Below are 19,426 nucleotides of genomic sequence, written 5' to 3'. Positions count from 1 at the left end.
AAAACGTACTTACAGTCTGTGATTCAGAACAGCCGGCATTGTAGTCTAATCGATCAGGAAACAGTCCTCCATAAAATGCGCTGGACACATCGGAATATTTGGGTTGAACTGTTCTGGAACAGTGTTGTAAATACAACTTAACCACTGATTTCTAGTCGTGTCCTCTTTTGGAAGGCCAAACAAAGTAGTTTCGCTTTCACAACGAAACACAGCGTCACACACGGCGGGCTAGAGTGAGAGGTGGCGGGAGGGCTTGCGGCAGCCACATGTGACGACCCCGGGCTGGCCTCCGCTTCGTCACCGGTGAAAGCCGATCCGGCGATCCACAGCGCGAAGTTGATGTATTTTATTAGCGACCAGCACGGATCAGCTCTAGGCATGACGAAGCAGATATCGTCCTTTTTTGGAAGGCCAAACAAATGTTCAAAGTTTAAGTAGGAAATAATTGACAACAGACCATTTAATTACTGAAAATGAATGCACACTGAGATGGTAATGTGGTCATGACAAAATAAATAAATACTATATATATATATATAGTAAAGTGTAGTACAGTTTACCAGTGTTGTATTATATATGGGTCATTCAGTAATATTTCAGCCTCCCAGAGTTTTTAAAATGGTGGTGTACCAAAATGAATTGTTAGAGGCCTAATTGTTAGAGACAATATTTTGGTATGCACATTATAATGAATAAAAATAATTATTGAATTTGAATAATTTTTAGCATAAAATAATGTCTTATATCTATCTTAAACCAAGCATTTTGTTATGTGCAAATGACAAGTCTCAGTTAGCCTAACGCAGTACATGTAGCAAGGTGTGCATATATATATATATATATTTATATATATATATTATAATATATTAATCATTTTATTTAAAAAAATAAATAAATAAAATAGTCATGGTTTCAGTAAAAGTCATTACAACTCATTTTTGTTATAAATAGAATTTTTGATGTAATATGTCCACTTAAACATTGACAAGCATCATACATCAGAAATTGCACCCACATTTGCATGTTGCATTGTTGGCCATGCAGATATGTTGACCCAGAAAGAAGGGGACAATATGAGAGAGAAACAAAACCAAAAATTAAAATTGAAGGCAATGTATGCCTTCAAATGTGTTACAGTCTTCAACCCCGTTACACCTTGTTAAACCAAGCATTTTGTCATGTCCCTGAGGCACTTCACTGAGTTTATACTCATAGTTCATAGTTTAAAAACCATAGTTTCTATGATTTTTTGGCAATAATGTAAGCATTTATTTGTGTTCCTTTCTTGTGAAAAATATTTTCTAAAAAATGCAAGATATTTTATAAAAAAAAAACTTTAACATAAAAAGACTTTAAAATACTTTAAAGTTATGTCTCTCATTCTGAACTCAACCCCGTCACACTAACAATTCTATGCCCATATATACTAGTCTCCACACATATGTGACATCATTTACCAGAAATTACATAATTCAGGTCTCTTTAATACTGGTGCAGAAAATGGTTAGTATTATCATAGTTTTCATTCATATTTTTGAGGCGTATTATTGTCAGGGAGGGTACTGTCAAGCTTAACAACTCAACCCCATCACATAAAATTAAGATGGAAAATTATTATTTTTCAACATTTTATTTTAATCCATAAGTATGTGCAATGTACATTGCTGCCATGTATGGTCTGTTTCACCCAAAAATGAAAATTCTGTCATTAATTACTCACCCTCATGTCGTTCCAAACCTGAAGACCTTTGTTCATCTTCGGAACACAAATTAAGTTATTTTTTGATGAAATCCTAGAGCTTATGAATATTTTGATTTTATTTTATTTTTATATTTTCATTTATCATTTTAAATTCAGTTTATTTACTTAGTAAGTAATGATATGTTTTTTTGTCTTATATGTTTTTGTCATTTTTATTAATTAATTACCAAGTCGTAACATTATTTTCTCAACCTAAACTTATTTGAGTTATTTGCCAATGCAATATTTCTCAATATATATATATATATATATTGCTGATGATAATAACCCTACTACAAACCTGTAACTACTTAATAGCCTTACATATATTGACCCCTTAGAACATCTGTCAGCCCATTAGAATGAAGCATTCATGAGTGCCTTTATAAATACATGCAATTTCATAATTCTGAACATGAGGTGAGGTTGGAGTCCGAGTAGTGCTGAATCCATTTGTATACTGCAGTATGTCATTATGACCACTAGATGACACTGTTTTACCTAAAGATTGTAGCTGGTGACATCATGAAGTCAAATGCTGGCCACGGTCTCAATCTTAAACACATGTACATCTGTGACGGAAATTCCCAGACCTTGTGTGTGAATATCCTGGTGTATTCCTCGGCCATGTGAGTTTTCGCAGGCACGTGTGATTTCTCTTGTGCTCACATCATATTCCAGCTGCTCTAGATTCTTTCCAAATGGAGTTTCCCACCATCCCACTTTCATATGGTACAAATGATCTTTTATGTCAAAAACATCAGAAAGGATTACAGATTTATTATAAACTAGGATAAAGGCATTTGATACGTTTAAAGCAGGGCTTCGTGCTTACGAGGATAATCGCCAGGACGGCCATTTTGACGTCATTTTTTGTGTGTATTTTGGCCGCGTAAGCGCAACAATCTGCAAAAAATAACTCAATTTGGTACTCGCTAGGCGGCGCGATATGCGCGCTATGGATGTGACTGTGAGCGCATAGGAAACCCCCTTTGGAGCACGCGAGTATCGAATGGCTTAAAAACTTAAAGATGTGCAAATGATACAGTTTTGTGACGATGCAACAATGACTCGATTAGGCAAGTGACAATTCTGTCGACTGTCCCGAAACCCGAGCAAAATTCTTGTATCGCAGCATGCAGTAGTGCAGCGGAGATGCGCTGTTGTGAAGCCGCTTTGAGAGTGAGAGAAGACGCGGTACAGCTGAATCACTCACGCTGTTTTAAAATGACTGATTTAATCTGATAGTATGTGTGGATTTATAATTATTTATTTATTATACAGAGATTTAAGGAAAACAATCCATGACTTTTCCAAAACTTTTCCAGGCCTGGAAATGGCTGTTTTAAAATGTCATGACTTTTCCATTTTTTTCATGACCGTAAGAAGATGCCCGCTGTTAATCAGGTAAGCTGATCCTCCATTGCGCGAATGCTCCGTTACCTCTCCCTCCTCTAATCATGCCAGATGCGTCACCCCACTTTGTTCCGGGACCTCGCAATTTACAAATTAAGCACTGGTTTAAAGCCTCTGTAGCTACTTTTTGTAAATCTTATTTAGTTGTATACATATGTGTTGTATAATTAAATGTACAAAGTGTAAATGTTCAGTTGGTGTGGCCATTATGGAGGCTCTTGGAGAAATGGTCATGTGACAGGAGGTTTTGCTCATCCATGATCTCCCTGTGGGGAGTTTGATGAGGAGATATTGTCCAGTTTTGGTATGTTAGGGTTGTATTAGTCTGTGAGAGATATGATGTAATAATATTGTCTCATTCTGTCCCTCCACCTTTTTTTCCCTCTCTTTATCATGTAGAAGTCCTTTCTTGAGGAGACAGTAAGGCGTGAGTGTGAAGAGAGGGAAGAACTGACTGCAGCACTGACCCTGGCCAAAGAACAACTGCTGGAACTCAAACACTCCATTACAAAACCAAATGGCACCCAGACACACACCCAGCTCTCCAGAGTCAGATCTACAGTGAAGAACCCAGACCTCCCCTTCCCCAGACTCAATCCCAGCCCTCCCAGCCATCCTCAGACACACAACCACAGCTCTTTGTCCACTCAGAGCACCAGGCAGCGTTTGCCTGAGTGGAATTCTTGTAGTGTGAGTAGAAGTTCGACATCCTGGCATGGATCATCACTGCCAACACCCACCCTGCCCAAAATCAGCAAAGAGAGAGTCGCTTCAGTGAATGACTTATGCAAAAGCATCACTATGGTGAGGGGCAGACGGGACAAACTTTGATTTGCACTAGAAAGTCCCCTACATTGTGTACTTTGTGTATTTCTAGGTCAGAGGTCACCATATAGTTGAACTGATAGTAACACCAAAGGAGAGGTGGAAAGTAGCTAATTACGAATATTTTTTGTTACAGTACATAAGCACTTTTTTCTACTTCCTTGAGTATAATTAAATTGTGGTACTTTTACTTGAGTTAAATAAAAATAGTATTCAACTTCGCTACTTTTATTTTTCACCAAAAGTACAAAATACAAAAAAAAAGAAAAAAAAAACAAAGGTGCTGATAAAGAAACATGGCAAGCTAGCATTTGACAGGCACTTTTCAAACTACTGGGGTGGAGCCCTGTGCTTCAGGCAATAACAGACAGTTCTGACTTGGGTGCAACACCAATAAAAAACTTCCAGTTAAGCTAGGGGGCGGGGTGTTCAAACTCCACTTTGCTGTGACAGTCAATCCCTGTGACTGGCGTTGGCGTTCCTTTCTGGCTTGCGGGCTCAGCCACTATAAAGGCAGCACCAAGCGCCATATTACCTCATAATCTTCCTCCTTTTATGTAGCTATGAAGCCTCCTATCACTCACAGTAGAAAGCATGCTTTCCAGTGGATGGTGCCAGGATTGCCATTCCCTGAAGCATTCTGTGAGCATGACATCTTTTTTATTACAATGGAGAAGCTGTCCGTACTTCTTTTCCTTTCTGCCACCGAGCCATGGAGGGTAAAGCCCCCGCAGCTTGAGATAGGGGGTTTAGGTGATGGGCCTGGGACGGGTCAAATCCCGCATCCCCTTGTTCACCTAAACCTCCCATGTCTAGCCTTCGGAATGAATATTCACTGCCTCTCTACCTGGGCTGTCCCACGCAGATGCAGTGCTACACGAGTTTGCCTACCCTCCAGCAAACGAAGGCCCTAAGACTCGGGTAGCAAATCATGAGGTCTCAGGTCCCGCATTCTCCTCCTACCTCCCCCCAAAGTCGGAACCTGAAGTTGGTGGGAAAATGGCCTCGCCGCTGACAGTGTTGCTTAAGAGAGGAGATTTACAGAGGTTCACAGTCCCTCATTCGCAGGATACAAGTAGCCCCTTCCTCGGAGCAGCGGCCTGCTGTGTGCAGTGTGCGTAGAAGTTGAAGTTCCAGTCACTAGATCGCTCATTCACATGATACCCAGCAGCCCCTTGCCTCAGACAAGCGTCAGAGCTCGGGAAAGCTCTAGTAACTAACAAATTCACCTCATATTAGCAGCCCCTTGCTTCCGAGCTGTGGCCAGCCATGTACAAAGTACAGCGAATTTCCAGTTGCTCAATAATTTGCACAATATCAGCAGCCCCCTTCCTCAGCAGCGACCAGCTGTGTGCAGAGCACAGAAAAGTTCCAGTCACTCACAAATCCATTTAATATCAGCAGCCCCTTGCCTCAGAGTGGCTGCCAACCATATACAGAACACAGCATAGTCTCAGTCACTCACTTATCCTCCCGATAGCAGCAGCCCCTTGCCTCAGAGCAATGGTTAGTTGTGTACAGAGCTCGGAAGGTTTTGGTTGGTCATTCACTCGCACTTGCAAGCAACCCCCTCAGCACAGCGGTCAGCCATGTGCAGATCATGGAGGTTTTCCAGTTGCTTACTCATGTACGTGTTATAAGCAGCCCCTGCATTGGAACAGCGGCCAGGCATGTACAGAGTGCAGAGAAGTCTGTGGTCGGTCTCCAACTCACTCACGTGATGTAAGCAGGTCTACGTGCCCTTTCGACTGATGTCGCTTGTTTGGAGTTCGGGGAGATGTCTGTAGAAAGCATTTGCTAAATTTAACAGCTTTGCAATGCCTTTCTTTGCACTGCATGCTCTGTTTGTGCAACAAAACAGATGAGCTGACATTAGATTGCTGAGAGGCCTTGTTGCCATGCCCCTCCTCAGTGAGTTGTTGCGACAATGTCATATGGTATGATATGCTACGATATGCTTACACCAGTGTGTTGTTGTAGGGCTATTCACTGACTTTCTGTACTTACCAATTTGAACAAATATATCCATTGCACAATCTATGTTTTTCATAAAGATTATGGGCTCCAGTTGGCGGCTGTTTGCCTCACTAATTGGATGGCATTGTTCTTATTTGCTCATGCTGAACTTCATATACAGTACGTCCTTAACGTGTGGGTACTGTGTTCCGCTCTTTGAGCTAAATGTATTTTTTTTATTCACCAATATGTTGTTGCTGCTCTTATAGGGATAGTTCACCCAAAAATGAAAATTACCCCATGATTTACTCACCTTCAAGCCATCCTAGGTGTATATGATATATGTATTCTTCTTTCAGACGAATACAATCGGAGTTATATTATAAAAAAACATCCTGGCTCTTCCAAGCTTTATAATGGGAGTGGATGATAGCCCAAAATTTGAAGTCCAAAAAATTTAACCAATCCATTATAAATGAAGTGCACACGGCTCCGGGGGGTTAATAAAGGCCTTCTAAAGCGACGTGATGCGTTTGTGTAAGAAAAATATCCATATTTACAACTTTATAAACCTTAATCTCTAACTTCCGCTAACTGTCATACACCCATTCACGAGAGAGTGGCGTCCAACGGATGCTGGAAGTGACAAACGTGGAAGCGCAGAGGAGAGAGACACCGGTCACGAATTAGTATTCCAAACGAGGTTTTGTAAAGAAAAATGTCGGAGGATTTCAATATAAGCCAAGAGGACACTGGTTTTCCTTTGCTGTAAACAAAACTTGTTTCTCGCGAAACTAGCATATTCTCACCGGAGTTTACGCTACGCCTACGTCATCTGCTGGACGCCACTCTCTCGTGAACGCGCGTATGACAGTTACGGAAGTTAGAGATTAAGGTTTATAAAGTTGTAAATATGTATATTTTTCTACCACAAACGCATCGGTTCGTTTCGGAAGGCCTTTATTAACCCCCCGGAGCCGTGTGGACTTCTTTTATAATGGATAGGTTCAATTTTTTGGACTTCAAATTTTGAGCTACCATCCACTCCCATTATAATGCTTGGAAGAGCCAGGATGTTTTTTAATATAACTCCGATTGTATTCGTCTGAAAGAAGAAAGTCATATACATCTAGGATGGCTTGAGGGTAAGTAAATCATTGGGTACTTTACATTTTTGGGTGAACTAACCCTTTAACTTCTCCTGGCCTAATGCCATGACTTTCAACCTGTGCTGAGTGACACTGAGAACGCCGGTGCAGTTTTTGTTGACTGCCAGTTGGCTGGGCTCTGGCTCATGACTGCCCACCTCTCTGGGTGACTAACGTTGTTCTTATTTACTCACACAGTCCTCATATGCACGCTTGCGTTGTTGTTTACTATAATCCACTCGTGAGGCCGATTGTATGTTGTGTACGATTGTATGTTGTTTAACAGGTTGTTGCTCCTTATGTATCTGAATACCTGAAAATCTTAAAACACTGTTTATTTCAATCATTAATTTGTTCAGTTGTTGAAGTAAAAACTGAATGGTATGCTACAAAAAATATCACGAAACAAAAACCGCAGACTGGCTGAATGAGAATGCAAATTCACTCTCTGACAGCAGGTGGCGCTTATGGAACAGCAATGATTCAGTGTTTCCTTGGTTACTGCTGTAAACAAAGCAGCACTGCTACATTATATATAACCCTGGTGTGTGGTTTGTTGGGATAGGTCAATAATTGGCCGATATACAACTATTTGAAAATCTGGAATCTGAGGGTGCAAAAAAATCAAAATATTGAGAAAATTGCCATTAAAGTTGTCCAAATGAAGTTCTTAGCTGTGCATACTACTAATCAAAAATTAAGTTTTGATATATTTACGGTAGGAAATTTACAAAATATCTTCATGGAACCATGATCTTTACTTAAAAGATAAAAGAAAATAAAAGAAAAATCAATAATTTTGACCCATACAATGTACTATTGGCTATTGCTACAAATATACCCATGCTACTTATTAAAGGTTTTGTGGTCCAGGGTCACATATCCCTGTTGAAAAAAACAGCATATGCTGGTTAGGTATGTTTTGAAGCATGGCTGCTGGTTTAAGCTGGTCCTTAGCTGGTCATGAGCTGCTTTAAGCTGGTCATGTGCTGGTTCTAAGCTGGTCCTAAGCAACTAGCTCCTGCTCAGGACCAGCACATGACCAGCTAAGGACCAGCTTAAACCAGCTCAAACCAGCAGCCATGCTTCAAAACATACCTAACCAACATATGCTGTTTTTTTTCAACAGGGATGGAGGTAAACATGAAAGGAAAATAACATCTAAACTTTTCTGAAGACAGTTCCACTCAGAGATTCATTCATATAAACCCCCACCCCCAATTCAGTATTTAGTATTAACATTATATTTCAGTATTTTCTTCTTCTTTTGCACATGAAGTAGGTTTGCTCTGCCTGCCACAGTATTTTCCTGTCTTTGCATTCATCTACAACATTTCTGGCCTCTGATAACGGCCTTTTACAGTTGGTTTATTTGCCCAGCTAAAGAATTAGTTGTATGTTATTAATAGTTCTAAAAGTTCTCCAACCATTAGTCAGAACTGTATGCAGTTAATAGGGATCCCCTCTCAATTTACGAGGGAGGCTGATCACTGCAGAGAAAATGGGTGGACTTTGTGTGTACCTCCCCCTCGCTAGATGTCCAATGAGGAGGAGTTAAAGTAATTTGTGCCTAATGGGTGGAGCTAGAATATCCAACCACACCCTAACCCTACCCACAACTCCACCCCATTAGACGTCCAGAGAGTTGGAGCTGGAAGTCATTTGACTCTGCAGTGACTACCATGCAACACTGAGATCTAGTAGTACCAGCACTGATATTTTGCCAGAATTTAAGCGAATATCAATTATTATCTTTATGAGTGCTGTCTCTGTGCTGTGATGCGGTCGGAAACCAGATTGAAAATTGTCCAGGTATCCATTTGAGTTTAAGTAGTAGTTAAGCTGATTAAAAAACAACCTTTTCAATAGTCTTGCCTACAAAAGGAAGATTTGATATTGGTCTGTAGTTATTCAATATGGTGTTATCAAGATTTTTTCAGGAGGCGCTTAACAACTGCAGTTTTCAGGGAGTTTGGAAAAGTCCCCGAAGGAAGTGAGGCGTTCACCACTTCTAATGGCTCGTTTCCACTGAGCGGTACGGTACAGTATGATTCGGTACGGGTAACCCTGATCAGGCTTGCGTTTCCACTGCCAATAGTACCCTTACTTGGTAGGCATGGTGTATGCCGGAAAGTAGCGATCGACGATGAACCTCTTTTTGTCAGTTTTAATTAACAATAATAGCCATGATAAAAGTATAAGTACAAAGTATAAGAGGCTTATATAAGAGGAAATAAAGACAAAAGCAAACAGTTCAGTCAAACGTATGCTACAAAGTCAGCGCTGTACTACGTTAAAGTTCAAATTCAATATATAAACTTTGTGCTCAGCCAAAACGATATGACCAGGAACAAATAATAGATTCATGAGACCACGAATGCCTGTTAAATATAGCCAACCCAAAACTAATTGTATCTCATGTTTAATCACTTCAGAGACATCAGAGCCAGCGGCAAATGTCGGAAGGACTAGCTGAGCTAAGGCTGCTCTATGCGGATACATGAGCACTGAACGCCCGGTGATCGCCTGGAGCTCCGAAATCAGCATAGCAAATTTTCAAATCTTTATAAATAAACCGCAGATTTGAGTTTTAAACAATTACATTCTCGTCCTGAAAAACTCTTAAAACTACATTTCATGACACAATAACAGTAATATTTAGAAAAATACGCGGGTTTTTGGGCAATGACGTTTCACAAGTCCACAAGAACGCATCTTGAGAAACGGCTATTGTGAAAATAAAACATTGCGTTGTTTTATCTCCGTATACTTCAATGTTAATGACGAATTAGAAGCTGCTGCTTGTCATTTTCCTTCACTGAATGATGTGGCCGAGGTTTGCTCGACGTGCATGTGATATCCATGCGCATGTGCGGTGTGTGTTTGCGTGTGTGGCATTCCTAACTGGAGGTGCGCTAGAAGGTTTTCAATTCTTAACCCTTGCACACACACAGTAACACGGATAAACAGACCGCAAGAATAAAGGGACTGCTACCCAATTACCGACTACGCCACCCCGGGGCCTATTTCCGGGGGAAGCCCTTCACATTAGAGCAAGGCTCACAAGTTTGTTACTGCTGAGTCAGGTATCAGACGTGGGTTGAGTAAAAGAAATTAACACTTTATTTGAAACAATAAAAATCAAACTTTAACGTACCAAACAAAAAAATAAAAACAAAACAAAATAAAGAGTCACTAGGAACGCATAAACATTACCACTTCAGAATTGGGGCTGGCACCTCTAAGCAGGATGGAGACAGCAATCATACGTGCGCGCACACACCACAGCACGCCACACCTCACTGTGAGCACAGCATTCAGGCCAAAAACCCACCACCACAACACAGGAAGATGCCAATCCTTTGCAATTGGCCACCCCAATTCTGAAAAAAAAAAAAAAGAAAAAAAATTAAACCAAACAAACACTTAATGGTCTTAAAAAAACACCTTAACCAAACACATTACACAACAATTTTAACAAAATAAGAGTTTGCCAGGTCAGTTCTGCCCATCCGATCAAGGTGCTGCATCCAGCCACCACAACAACCAATTTGCAGACTGACTAAACCCAGGCAACGGCAGCCAACAGTATTACAACAAAAAAAAAGAAAAAGAACCATACAAAATAACCCCATGTCAAAACACAACAAGAAAAGAAAAAAACACAAGAAAACAAATACAACTTGAATCAAATCACAAATAAAAATAAAAGAAACTCAGAAATGACTGATGGCAGCGAGGTGACTGATCGTCTATTACACGCCGCTTAAGACTGTAATTGAAGTTTTCTACTCATGACACATTTACAAGAGATGGAAAAAGAAAGGCACCACACCACAGGTCCCAAACCACGGTCCAGTTGATCCAGCGGGTGTTAAACGCTGTAAATGTAAACAGTTAGAGAAACGCAGGCACTGTGCGACTACACAGAAGCTGCAACAACTAATAACGCTGATCTGCCTTTCCAATCCAGCCGCTGAGTCGTACAATCCAGTCTCCCTCGATTCCCCGAAACAGGATAAGAAACATTTACTAACAAAATACAACATCTACCTCAAGCAATGCGCTGTATCTATGTCTCCCGGCTCCAGCTCCAACTGAGACACATTCACATCAAATGTTGATTTGGTAGAGTTACACTCACGAGACACTGCACTTATTCGCAGTCACAAAAGTACATTATTTCCACGTGCTTTAAAGCCTTGCCGGTTAAACGTTTTATTCGCGTGCTGTTCTAACATGTACTTATTCAGAGCAAGTACACCCGAAGCGTCCGTACGGGCCGGTCAAACAGCACCTGTTTACTTAGTTATCTTGGTTATCGTCTGATTGCGCTAATACTGTCAAAACACAAAAGGTTTACATATAAACAGTTAATTATGTCTAAAGTGAAAGTAAACAGTTGAGAGAAAAACAGATGCATGGTGCAGCTCTTAAAGCGGCAATACTAAACATGCTGCCACTTGTCATTAAAGGGATAGTTCACCCAAAAATTTTAATTCTGTCATTATTTACTGAGTCATGTTGTACCAAACATTTATTCATTTTTATTTATTCTTGTGCTGAACACAAAAGAAAATATTTTGAAGAATGTGGGTAACCAAACAGTTGCTGGTTCCCACTGACTTTAATAGTAGGAAAAAAATATGAAAGTCACTGGGGACCAGCAACTGTTTAGTTTCCCACATTCTTCTAAATAACTTATGTTCAACAGAAGAAAGAAACTCATTCAGGTTTAAAACAACTTGAGAGTGAGTAAATGATGACACAATTGTCATTTTTGGGTGAATTTTTCCTTTAATGTTCATAAAATAAAACACAAAGAGAAAAATAACTCTCTACTCTTGACTGAAGAACTTTAATAGAGTTGCTAAAGTTCAGCAGTAATAAAATAACTTGAAATTTTCAACAACTTTTGACTTCATATCTTTTTGCACCAAATATAATCGATAACAGGATCGATAAGTACCGGTATCGATAAGCAGTATCGGTATCGATAAAATGAACGATACCCATCCCTAATCACGACAACAAATAACATCATATACATTACTATACATCTTAAGGTCGTGCAAAAATTGATTTATTGCACATGATTGCTCATAAATGTCAGAAGAAACCACATATATGATTCAACCAATCTGTACATATATAACAGCAGTCCATCAGGTAACAGCATAGGGAAGAATAACATAAATGAATCAATCAGTCCATGTCAATTGAACAGTCTAATAGCTTGAGGAAATAAGTTATTTCTGGATCTGGCAGTCTTGCATTGCATACTTTGATAGCGTTTGCCAGAAGGCAGAAGGGTGAATGAACTATTGTCAGGATGGGTGGAGTCACTGATTATTTTGGAGGCTCTACTAAGGCAGCGTGTCAGATGTAATTCCTGTATAGACGGTAGGGAGGTCTTGATGATTCTGCAGGCCACGCCGTTCTCAAGCCCGCCGGCCGTTCCTCACTCTAGCCCGCCGTGTGTGACGCTGTGTGTTTCGTTGTGAAACACAGAAATGTGTTGATTAATATAGAATGTCTGTCGTTCTTACTACTTGGGGTCATGATAAAGGATGGAGCAATATGTTAGTTTAGAAACTGCAGCGCTTTATCAGTACTCTGTCTGTGTTCGACATATACCATTATTGTTTGGGTATTTACTACCAAGCTGTGGGTCTGTTTCACTGACATCAGTGTAAAATGACTTTTTTCCCCCTCTGATTCATTATTTTTAGAACAGAGTGGAGCACTATCATTATTATAATAGGATGTATTATTAATAAGTACTATTCCAGTACTGGTGTTGGGTGTTTCTTTTCTGAAATGTGTTGTAAGCAGTACACCAATCACAACAGACTTGGGTCATCTTAAATGCATATATGAAAATAGTTTTTTTTTTTTTTTTACCTTGCGTGCATGTAAACCTGTTGTTGGGGACTCCCAAAACCAAATTATGAACCTTTCAGATAGCATAATAGAGGCACTATAATATCAGGAATGTACTCTACTTATTAAAAAGTTATGTTCATATTCATTACAGTAGCAAACATCAAATGAACATGATGAAAATCAAACAGACAAGATCCTCAGCATATTTACAGCATTGAAGTCTGAATAAAGAATTATGCTTTGAGACGTGCGCATTTACCTTTGCCTGGTGCAGGTATTCACTGTTTAAGTAATTGACCCTTAACTGGGAGTTTGATTGACAGGCGATCTGACCAATCATAATGCTGAATCTGCCATTTTTTTTCACAAACAAACCATACCAAAGAGTAGATTAACGTTGGTGGACTTGAACTTGAAAAATGGTTTGTACTGACATTGTTTTGCCATTGAAACAAGATCCCTTCTGATGTTCATTCGAGTTTATTTCATGTTATAACTAGTAAAAAGGAAGAGATGATCGATTTACGTGCTGCTTGAACTGAGGGGCTACAGCGATCTGTTACAACAAATTAATAAGCCACGTAACAGCTAACCTCCACCACAATATCATTTAATTTGGTTGACCTGTGAGACTTGAGGTGAAATGTGACTGTTGTTTGACTCTGCTTGCCTTGATTACAAAATACAGTGGCATTTGTAACTTATGGGTGGGGGTGTTACGTCCCAAGACATATGAATTTGTGTTTTATTATCATGGTGTATGTCTTTCATGATATGCTGCCAATGGACCCAACGGCCTTCTGGGAGTTGTAGTTTTTGTTGTACGTTTTGTCCTATTTTCTGTGCTCCTCCCTGTCCTAATCTAGGTGATTGGACCTACCAGCTGCTCCTCGTCAATGTCAAGAGGAACCAGTATTTATGAAGATCAAGAGAGTGAACCAGTGAGATGTTCCTTCTCCCAAGAGCATGAGTGTGTCAAGATGTTGCCAGTCCCAGAGTGTTGCTCTTGTTGGTGTGTTTTAAGCTTAATATGGGTGTTATGGCTGTAGTGTGCCGTTTTATGTATTAAGCCTAAATTTAAAATGTAAAATACTTAAATGTGATTTGGCTGTAGTGCAAGCTTTGAGCCGTTTTCTTTTTCTTTTTTTTGTGCTGAAGCAGTTTGAAGTCGGGTGCCATTTTCTTTTGTCCTCGTTTTCTCCTGATTTTGCTAGTTAGGAATTCAGGTAAGAATTCTGTTTATTTGTATTTATTTTTATCCTTGGAGGTTAGCTAGATTTCCTTCTTACAGGTAGTAATCTTTTGTTTGTTATTTTGGCTTTACCCACTCCTGAAGATATGCTTCTCTTATGTTGATATTGTTTGCTTAGCGATCTTTTTGCACTGTATATATGCCATTTGTTTATTGTAAATAAATTTACTAGCATTTTACTTTGTGTACTGAGTGCTGGGACTGAGAACGGTTCAAACCTTTACTTTAAAACGTTACTTCCCTTTTGCCCCTAGAAATCTAATTGGGCACGTAACATTTGGGGGCTTGTCTAAAGCTCTGCCTAATTTCACTCGCATTTAAGAAATTTGGTGGAATTGTTGCTGTGCTTTGCTTGACTGTTTTTATTTTTTTTGGGGTGAGAGGAGATATCGGTAAGACTGGAATTTGATTTGACTGCGTTCATTTTGGCTCCTTCTATTGAAGTCTTTAATAAGTGCAGAAAGAAGGACTTGGTATTGATAGCAGACTTCTTTAAAATTGATGTTTCCAAAGAAGCTGCTAAGTGGGTAATTCGAAAAGAGCTACTTTGTGAGCTAGTTAAACCCGTAAAACCGGATTCAGAAGAGGTTTTGGAGCATATTGGGACTGCAGAAGAAGCTGTTTTTGCAGATATGGCTCCCAGTATTGATCCTGCCAGTCCACGCTTTGACCCTGTACTCTCCATTAGATTTAAAGAGCTAGACCTTGCACTCAAAAAGCAAGAATATGGTTACAGGTTGTTCGTCTTCATACTGTAGAAATTGAGGCTGAAAGAGATGTTATGTTCTATGGAGTTAGAATCCTTATGCCAAAAACCTGTGCCTACACCACGTTCTTGTGTTCCTTCCTCCCCTGTTCGTATGCAGGCTGTTTCTCCACCAGAGTAGTAGAGAATCCATAAACATTGACGCTCGCTCCGCATTTGATGTTACGAAGCATATGAAGTTTGTTCCGCCATTTAGAGAAACGGAAGTTGAGTCCTATTTTGTTGCATTTGAATGTGTAGCAGGTAAACTAGGGTGGCCAAAAGACTTGCGGGGTCTACTTCTGCAGTGCAACTTATCTGGCAAGGCACAGCAAGCGTGTTCTGCCTTGCCAGTGGAGCAGTGTTTAGACTACAATGTGGTTAAAGCAACCATTCTGCGAGCTTACGAATTAATGCCCGAAGCCTATCGACAGCGATATCGGAATTTAACGAAAACAGTCAACCAAATGTTTGTTGAATTTGCTCAGGAGAAGAATCTCTTCAAGAAATGGCATGTTTCCAGTAAAATTATGAGCTTTGAACAGTTGCAGGAGCTGATTTGACTGGAAGATTTTAAAAATTGTGCACCGGAGAATGTTGTGGTTCATCTAAATGATTAGAAGGTCATGACACTTTCTGAGGCGGCAGTGATCTCTGATGAGTTTATGCTCCCCCCCCATAAAACAGTTTTCTCAGTTAACCGTGCATTGCGGAAGCTACCAACCACTGAGAATGGTGGGAATGAAGATTTTTTTTAAAAGGGAAAAGGTAGAAAGAGGTCGTAAGTCCGTGTTAAGCCGTAATGGGGAAAAACGTGTGTGTTTCTATTGTCTTGACCCCGGTCATATGATAGCCGAATGCACGGCGTGGAGGCACGATAACCATGCCAAGGTGAAGAGCGTTGCTCTAGTGCAGTCTGGTTCCACTCCTACAGGTCCCTTGCTAACAGGTGCTGCAAACCTTTCATATTATCTGGAACTGTTTCACTCTCTCCTGACTCTCGCCCTCACGGTGTCTTGATGTTAAGAGACGCGGGAGCTGCCCAGTCGTTGATTTCTTGACAGTCAACTCCTGTTTTCAGAAGAATCCTATACAGGTACAAGTGTCTTCGTTCGAGGTGTTGGACAAAGCTGTGTGGAAGTACCTTTACATTCTGTATGGTTAACTTCTGAACTAGTTTCAGGTCCTGTCAAGATGGGGGTGTGCTCTGAACTGCCGGCGAAGGGTATCAGTGTAATTTTCTCTAAGCAAACAATATCAACATAAGTCGTTGATTTCTTGACAGTCAACTCCTGTTTTCAGAAGAATCCTATACAGGTACAAGTGTCTTCGTTCGAGGTGTTGGACAAAGCTGTGTGGAAGTACCTTTACATTCTGTATGGTTAACTTCTGAACTAGTTTCAGGTCCTGTCAAGATGGGGGTGTGCTCTGAACTGCCTGCGAAGGGTATCAGTGTAATTTTCTCTAAGCAAACAATATCAACATAAGAGAAGCATCCCTTTTGCCCCTAGAAATCTAATTGGGACCGTAACCGAGAACATAATGTGTGGCGTGAGAGCGCCATGGCTTGTTGGACATAGAATACACACGCATATATATATGGCAATAAGTGGTCAGGTAGGGGAAATTACCAACGATGGATACAAATCGACTACGCCACCCAGAATATACTGGGACATAACCCTATACAAGGGCACACAGGTTCGTTGGCAAAGGCAGGGTGAGCATGGAGACATGGGCGAAGTATAAAAATTAAGCCATTTATTTATACACAAATGAAACCGTTTAACACATTGGTTTTTATACACAATCTTAATCAAATCAGATACACAAATCTACCAGTTACAGAAATGACCAGTAGGAGAGAATTGGCCAGGGGGGGCCTTTTGGATTTTCACCTCACACCATCCCCACACACCACACAGTTGTGAAAGCAATACAATTGGTTAAGCACCGCACTCCATGTGGACACACTAAAAGACTGCAACCCCCGCTTTAAAAGTTTCTACTCCTAAATGACAACATGGTTAACCGGTACAAACTCAAAACACATTAAAAAAATACAAAACTCACTTTCATACCACAACAGAACAATCTACTCCAAAAAGAGTCCCCATATACACAGATTCGACAACTACTTGTACAAAGAAAAACAATATAAAAATGAACAGTCGTCTGCACCAATGGGAGGAACAAAATGGCCGACCAAGTCCAAATATTTTACTTGTCTCCCTGCTAACTCACACTCAAGTTAATGAATGGCTGCTCATGGATGAATAAAAGAAAACCCATACAAACCAAGTTAACCAAAATAAGACCAAGACAGACAAAAGTTAAAACAGTCACCCAACAAACACTACAAACAAAGCAGCAGTGCAGTCACATCTCTGATGTACAGTCATCTCCAACCAAGTTACTGGAAACCCCTGGATGTGCGGTTACACCTGCTGAACATAAAACAGATTATCTACAATATTACACTCATTAGAACACATGACAAGCTCCCATCATACATACCGAGAGAGATTTACCATGTAGCAAAATGCATGGTAGCGCATCACGCAAGACCACGGCCACTAGCATGCTGATGACCAAAAGAAAAACAACAAATAAAGACACTCCTTATATAAACAAAACAATCCTTTCTATAACTGGGAGACTAACCTGAAAAAGGCTTAACTGCTAAAACACAACAGGAAGATGCACCAAGCCCCATCCCTTGTTCATAATGACGTCCTTCCACAAAGGTCTAGTACCAAGGATGATGCATCCCGAGTAATCAAACCCTTCCCTTTTTATATTATCAAATGCCAACACTGATAGGTTCATAGGATTTAAACCATGTTAACCAATCAAAAAGGAGTAGGGACACTGATAGGTTCACAGGCTGGCATGACATCAGCCAATTATACCTGGGCTATACCTTACCCGGCTACATATATATATTTCTGTCATGACAGCTCTCGGAGGGCTTGGCATGGTAATGTACATGACAATATTAATGTATTTGTCTTGTGGGAATAGATCTGCTACACTGCTGCTGTGGTAGAGCAAGTACCGAGACTTGCTACTGCCAATCAGGGCTGGACAGGGACAAAAAAATCGGCCCAGGCATTTTTTGGTCCAGGCGTATGGGATGAAATTAGACTCAAAATGATTAATAGATCCACGCTATTATTATTATTATTATTATGCAAAGATGAAGTAGACGATGCTGATTGATTAGCCATCTCCGCACTGCAGTATGAGAGAAATGCACCTTTCATATAGGCCTACAGCATTGCATACGCTGCAGCCTTTTATCAGAATAAAATACAGTCAACCAAACATAAGATACACTGGTTAATTAAAACAGCCCGTAGTACAATCCGTGCTGTTCAGCCTGAGAAAGCCTGGTTTACATAGGCCTAATAAATAATAGTCTGTTGCATTCAAATTCAAATAGCCAACATTGTGAATATGGAAACATTTGGATTCGTACCAAATGAGAGAGTAAGGAAGAGGATTATAGGGCCAAACAATAAAAATAAAAAATAAAAACATCTCCAGAATAAAGTCATTAGCCTATAATGCGAGATTAAACTAATTAAATAGCCAGAAAAATGTAGAAATAAAATATTGAGAATAAAGTCGTTCATCAGTCAACTTCATCTTTGCAGCCGACACTGACTCAGAAAACAGTTTAGTAATAAGTAGCCTAAATAAAATATGTTCTAGCTATTTATGCGATCCGCTTGAGCGCGGAATAGGCTATAGCCTATAAAACGCTCGTTTAGTAGCTATAGTTTAGTTTGTTAATTTAATAATTTCATTAAATATAAACGTGCGATTACTGATGGCTTAAATGAGCGACTATAATAGCCCTTTTAATAATAATAATAATCATAATAATAATACAAGGAAGGAATAACTGACAACGTGCCGTTGAATTACAGAGAAAAAAAAACCAAGGTACCGTTGTGAAGTTCTTGTTTGGTAAAATTAATATAAGCTATTCTGTGTCTTAAGACAAGTTACGTTAGAACAAGTTCAATAAAACATCTTGTATTTCTACGGGCAGAGGAGAATAGCCAAACCAAAAAGAAACAAAGAAAACACAATGTAACATTTATAAAACTGTACACAATGGAATGCGCACATGTGAGTGGGGCTAGTGCCATCTAGAGGTCGCTGATTTTATTTGGCTCAGCTGCGTGTGGATCGCAAGCTGTGTGTGTGTGTGTGTGGATTGGGCAAGGCTAAAAGGGCGGAACGAAAGTCTCAATTCAAATGAATCAAATAGAATCGACTCAGAAGAGACGTGAATGAATGCACGCGCGTCGCCTGATCCACAAATGCACGGATTCCTTTTTGGATGAGCAATTTATGATATATTAAGGCAGAACAGAACATTTTTATTCACAAATTAGGATATATTAATGCAGAACAGAACATTTTTATTCACAAACATGTCTGTA

The 19,426-nt window shown here is 39.9% G+C and overlaps 1 protein-coding gene and 1 long non-coding RNA gene across 2 annotated transcripts in view; one reads left to right on the top strand and one right to left on the bottom strand.

The window, feature by feature from the left end:
- Positions 1 to 4,035, top strand: part of LOC107711768 (trichohyalin-like) — a 160,560-nt gene extending 156,525 nt beyond the window's left edge. Inside the window, exon 13 of the mRNA XM_016516814.1 lies at positions 3,557 to 4,035. Coding sequence (XP_016372300.1) covers positions 3,557 to 3,988 — 432 coding nt within the window. The 3' untranslated portion in view covers positions 3,989 to 4,035. The remainder of the gene's footprint in view (positions 1 to 3,556) is intronic.
- A 13,008-nt stretch (positions 4,036 to 17,043) lies between these two features.
- On the bottom strand, positions 17,044 to 17,680 carry LOC107711763 (uncharacterized). The gene is made up of 3 exons (XR_001636733.1): positions 17,634 to 17,680; positions 17,487 to 17,553; positions 17,044 to 17,416 (listed from the first exon to the last, which is right to left on the bottom strand). It is a non-coding gene; the product is annotated as an uncharacterized LOC107711763 (long non-coding RNA).
- Positions 17,681 to 19,426: the final 1,746 nt, after the last annotated feature.

This window comes from Sinocyclocheilus rhinocerous, unplaced genomic scaffold, assembly GCF_001515625.1.
Source record: "Sinocyclocheilus rhinocerous isolate Xijiao unplaced genomic scaffold, SAMN03320098_v1.1 scaffold778, whole genome shotgun sequence".
In the NCBI taxonomy this organism is placed as follows: Eukaryota; Metazoa; Chordata; class Actinopteri; order Cypriniformes; family Cyprinidae; genus Sinocyclocheilus; species Sinocyclocheilus rhinocerous.
Note: the sequence above shows the minus strand (reverse complement) of the source record. Positions and strands in the feature narration are given on the sequence as shown.